Source organism: Tachysurus fulvidraco, chromosome 6, assembly GCF_022655615.1.
Source record: "Tachysurus fulvidraco isolate hzauxx_2018 chromosome 6, HZAU_PFXX_2.0, whole genome shotgun sequence".
NCBI lineage: Eukaryota > Metazoa > Chordata > Actinopteri > Siluriformes > Bagridae > Tachysurus > Tachysurus fulvidraco.
In genome coordinates this window covers 31,237,406-31,242,088 of record NC_062523.1, presented here as the reverse complement: position 1 = coordinate 31,242,088, position 4,683 = coordinate 31,237,406, and the positions used below count along the sequence as shown (strand labels likewise).

At 48.6% G+C, this 4,683-nt stretch overlaps 2 protein-coding genes across 3 annotated transcripts in view; one reads left to right on the top strand and one right to left on the bottom strand.

The window, feature by feature from the left end:
• Positions 1-569, bottom strand: part of LOC113642096 (band 4.1-like protein 5) — a 28,219-nt gene extending 27,650 nt beyond the window's left edge. Inside the window, exon 1 of the mRNA XM_047814888.1 lies at positions 542-569. Coding sequence (XP_047670844.1) covers positions 542-569 — 28 coding nt within the window. The remainder of the gene's footprint in view (positions 1-541) is intronic.
• The window catches only part of ptpn4a (protein tyrosine phosphatase non-receptor type 4a), a 24,437-nt gene continuing 19,968 nt past the window's right edge, over positions 215-4,683 (top strand). For both annotated transcript variants that reach the window (XM_027145439.2, XM_027145438.2), the window contains exons 1-5: positions 215-299; positions 454-506; positions 3,133-3,253; positions 3,560-3,647; positions 4,546-4,634. In XM_027145439.2, coding sequence (XP_027001240.2) covers positions 4,558-4,634 — 77 coding nt within the window. In that variant the 5' untranslated portion in view covers positions 215-299; positions 454-506; positions 3,133-3,253; positions 3,560-3,647; positions 4,546-4,557. The remainder of the gene's footprint in view (positions 300-453; positions 507-3,132; positions 3,254-3,559; positions 3,648-4,545; positions 4,635-4,683) is intronic.

Here is a 4,683-nt window from a genome sequence, read left to right as displayed (position 1 = left end):
AGGGGATAAATAGAGGAATGACAAAGACTAAAAGATCGAGCGTTTCGATAGGCTATATGAGCTCGACTCTAGAGATATCGCTCTTCTGTATAAGATATATGCATAGAAAATGTATATAGATAAATATCTCGCAAGAGCTCCCCCTATCTCTCTCTCTCTCTCTCTCTCTCTCACTATCACTCTCTCTCTCTCTCTCTCTCTCTCTCTCTCTCTCTCTCTCTCTCTCTCTCTCTCTCTCTCTCTCTACTCCAAAGGTACCAGTATTTTTTGCAGATTAAGCAGGACATCCTCAGTGGGAGGTGAGCAGCCTCTGTGTCTTCCACAAACAAACCATAAATGCAAAGGTCAAATGAAAAGTCATCAGGTAAATTTAACTCTTTCTGTGTGTGTGTGTGTGTGTGTGTGTGTGTGTGTGTGTGTGTGTGTGTGTGTGTGTGTGTGTGTGTGTTTCAGACTGCCCTGTCCACACAACACTGCCGCACTACTGGCCTCCTACGCTGTTCAGTGTGAGTACACCCAGTTTAAGCTGTAATTGACTCACTATTTAGTGCCTTAAAGAAGCGACTCATCGTGGCCTAAAGGACCTCGACACACCAAACATCCAGCATGCAGTGTGTTTGTAAATCCGTGTGTTTGTGGAGAGATGACAGGAAATGAGTCACAATATGACTTCACACTTTGCCATCTGGTTTTTTAAAAGCTGCTTTTTTTCCCTTGTGCACTAAACAAAGCGTGACGGAAATGACGGAGGAGAGTTAGAACACAGCCGGAGTTTCAGACGTGTCTGCTCTGTGCTCTACTGCTGTAGCGCTTGTGACATGTAGCTGTTGTTCGTGGTGATTTCGGGGATCGAGTCGTAGATGAACACCTGACAGAGTTTAAGGCGAGCGTGGCATCATCACAGGAGCCTCTGAGGAGCAAACTGGGAATTCTGTAATCTCACCACTGTCTGAAAGCCTCACAAGACTTAAGGGCTTCCCCTGTGAGAAGTGCAGCAGATCACCAGCACAGCACATTCCAGCTGTGCAGAGCCGTGACGCTTAACAAGCTGGATCTTGTAAAACCTAAAGACACACACTCTCACTGCTGCTCCTGAAACAGTGTGCTAACCCAGCCAGGCTAATTCTCCTGTGTGTGTGTGTGTGTGTGTGTGTGTGTGTGGGGGTGGAGTGTGGGGTGTGTGTGGGGGGTGTAGGGGGGAGTGGGGAGGGTGGAGTGAGGGGGTGTGTGGGGGGTGGGATGGTGGGGGTGTGTAGGTGGGGGTGGGGGGGGAGGGGAGGAGGGTGGGGGGTGGGTGGGGGGGAGGGGTGTGTGAGTGTGGGTAGGTGGGGGGTGTGTGGAGGAGTGGGGGTGGGTGTGGTGTGAGTGTGTGTGGTTGTGTGTGGGTGTGTAGGTGGGGTGGGTGTGTGTATGTGGGGGTGAGGGGGTGTGTATGTGGTGGTGGGTGGGGTGGGTGTGTGTGGTGTGTGGAGTGTGTGAGGTGTGTGTGTGGTGTGGTAGGAGTGTGTGTGGGTGTGTGTGTGGGTGTGAGTGGTGGTGGTGTGTGTGGTGTGTGGTGGCGTGGGTGTGTGTGTGTGTATGTGTGTGAGTGGTGGTGGTGTAGGTGTGTGTATGTGGATGAGGTGTGGGGGTGTGTGTGTGTGTGTGTGTGTGTCTGTGTGTGAGTGTGTGTGTGTGTGTCTGTGTGTGTGCGTGTGTGTGTCTGTGTGTGTGTCTGTGTGTGAGTGTGTGTGTCTGTGCGTTTGTCTGTGAGTGTGTGTGTGCGTGTATGTGTCAGTGTATGTGTCTGTGTGTCTGTGTATGAGTGTGTCTGTGTATGAGTGTGTCTGTGCGTATGTGTGTGTGTGTGTGTATGAGTGTGTGTCTGTGTGTGTGTGCGTGTGTGTGTCTGTGTGAGTGTGTGTGTCTGTGTCTGTGTGTGAGTGTGTGTGTCTGTGAGTGTGTGTGTGCGTGTATGTGTCAGTGTGTGTGTCTGTGTGTCTGTGTATGAGCGTGTCTGTGTATGAGTGTGTCTGTGCGTGTGTGTGTGTGTGTGTGTATGAGTGTGTCTGTGCGTGTGTGTGTGTGTGTGTATGAGTGTGTCTGTGCGTGTGTGTGTGTGTGTGTGTGTATGAGTGTGTCTGTGCGTGTTTTTGAGTGATCGAGTTAATGAGTACATCACAGCACAGTCAAATTGTGTCAGTATGAGTGTTTTTTTTTTGTAATTGTGTGTGTATATATTTGTGTGTGTGAGAGATGGAGAGCCTGAGTGTGTGTGTGTGTGTGTGTGTGTGTGTGTGTGTGTGTGTGTGTGTGTGTGTGTGTGTGTGAATACGAGTGTGTGGTGCCGAGCATCACCAGCAGCACTGGTTAGTGACAGGTTAGTCTCTCTTACACAGGATAGTGTCACTAATCTGTGCTGCTGGTGATGCTTGGCCACACACACACACTTGCACTCTCTCTCTCTCTCTCTCTCTCTCTCTCTCTCTCTCTCTCTCTCTCTCTCTCACACACACACACAAACACACAGTGGGTTGATATAGAGAATTTGTGTGTGTGTGTGTGTGTGTGCACAGTTTAGAGCGTGTGTGTGTGTGAGAGACCCCTCATCCCCAGACTGAGCTAAGAAGTCTAGTACAGGTGTAGCCGAGTACAGGTGTAGTCGAATATGGGTGTAGCCGAGCACAGGTGTAGCCGAGCACATGTGTAGCTGAGCGCAGGCGTAGTGAACTCGTGGAGAGTTTCGATTGTGCACTAGAGAATCCGGTAGCTTGGTGTGTAGCTCCAAGGGGATTTGCAGCTTTTCACATCTCCTGAAAGGACAGTGTTCTCGTTCCGGAGTACCCGGAGGAAACCCCCGAGGCACGGGGAGAACATGCAAACTCCACACACACAAGGCGGAGGTGGGAATCGAACCCCCGACCCTGGAGGTGTGAGGCGAACGTGCTAACCACTAAGCCACCGTGTCCCCCATCTCAAAAACCTGGCACTTGTAAACTCTCTCCTCCATTAAAGCTCTCGCACACCACACTCACTCCGTCATCCTGCTGACGGAGTCTCTGTGACGTACTCCGGTGTGGTTTTAAAAGCGATGATGTGTCGAATCCGATCCAGCGGTGATGAGGAATTGATTTGTGTTCTGTTGCGGTTTAGCCGAGCTGGGGGACTACAGGGAGGCGGAGAACTCACCCAGTTACCTGTCTGAGTTCTGCTTCATCTCTAACCAGCCGCAGGGCTTCGAGAAAGAAGTGGCCAAGCATCACCAGCAGCACAGGTTAGTGACACTGACCACTGTTAGTGTGTGTGTGTGCGTGTGTGTGTGTGTGTGTGTGAGTGTGAGAGAGAGTAAGTAAGTGAGTGTGAGAGAAAGATTGTGATCAGAAGAGTGTATGTTGATTTTGTAAAACTTTAGCGTGGTGTTAAATCCTGGTGTTTCCTTCACTGCTGCTTGGGACAGTGAGCCTGTTGTGTTGCTCCACACATTCATCAATAGAGCACAGGATTCCGAAAGACTCACAAACTCTCTCTGAGTCGCTTTCACACGCTCTTCTTTTTCTCTCCTTCACCTCCACGTGTGCAGCGGATTAAACCCGGCCGAGTCCGAGCTGAATTACCTAAACACAGCTCGCACGCTAGAGCTCTACGGAGTGGAGCTGCACTATGCAAGGGTGAGAGCATGCAAGACGTACACACACACACACACACACATATACCACCGTAGGGCTTTGATGTGTGCAGGTCTAGTCTTTTAATCCAGCTTAAATCTCCTAGTGAAGCGAAGCAGCCGCTCACAGTCAGTCCAGAGGGTTGCACGTTAAACTTACGCTCTGTGATCAGGGAACATGTCCAAGTGCATATTTTATGGTAAAGTTTATGGAACATGTAAATTAATAAATTAATGAATTAATAATCACTTTTAATTTTGGAACCTATTAGGCAGTGGTTTATATGTTGACATGGGGTTGTGGGTTCGAGTCCCCTCTCTGTGTGCAGTGAGTGTGAGTGTATGAGCTCTGCAACCCTGTGACTACAGGAAACGGATGGATGGAGGATGAGTACGATGTCGTGTAAAAGCCGGTTTGCGTATTGCACTACTGACTGTTTCACGATATCTGTACCACAAATTTGACATCGTGACCTGATTACAAACGGTACATCAGGCAGCCCTTTAGTCCAGGGCTGGGCGATAAAACGATAACGATATGTATCGTGATAGACACGTGATCGATATCAATAAAAAATGTGTTCGTTAAAACGTCTGATCAGAGGAAGGTTAAGTTTATAATAAAAAGGTTTAAATCTAATAGATTTTTCTCCTGGTCCTTATTTTAAATGGGTCATAAAATATATCAGTAATTATCGATATCGTGATACACTGATATCGTGATACAGTTTGCAGTCGTATCGCCCAGCCCTAGTTTAGTCTAAAGCTGGATTATTGTCACACACAGTATCAGGGTTATTAAGGAGTAAATCAGACTAAGGTGAGAAGCAGCTAATCAGACCAGCAGGACTGTCTGATGTGAGGACCTGTCTGATGTAGTGATCATCTGTTTCTCTCTGCAGGATCAAAGGAACATGGACATTTTCATGGGGGTCATGTCATCTGGAGTAGGCGTTTATAAGAACAGGGTACGAATCAACTACTTTCCCTGGTAAGTGCTTCCTGCGTCTCAGTGGCCGAGTTCTTCAGACTTGATGACG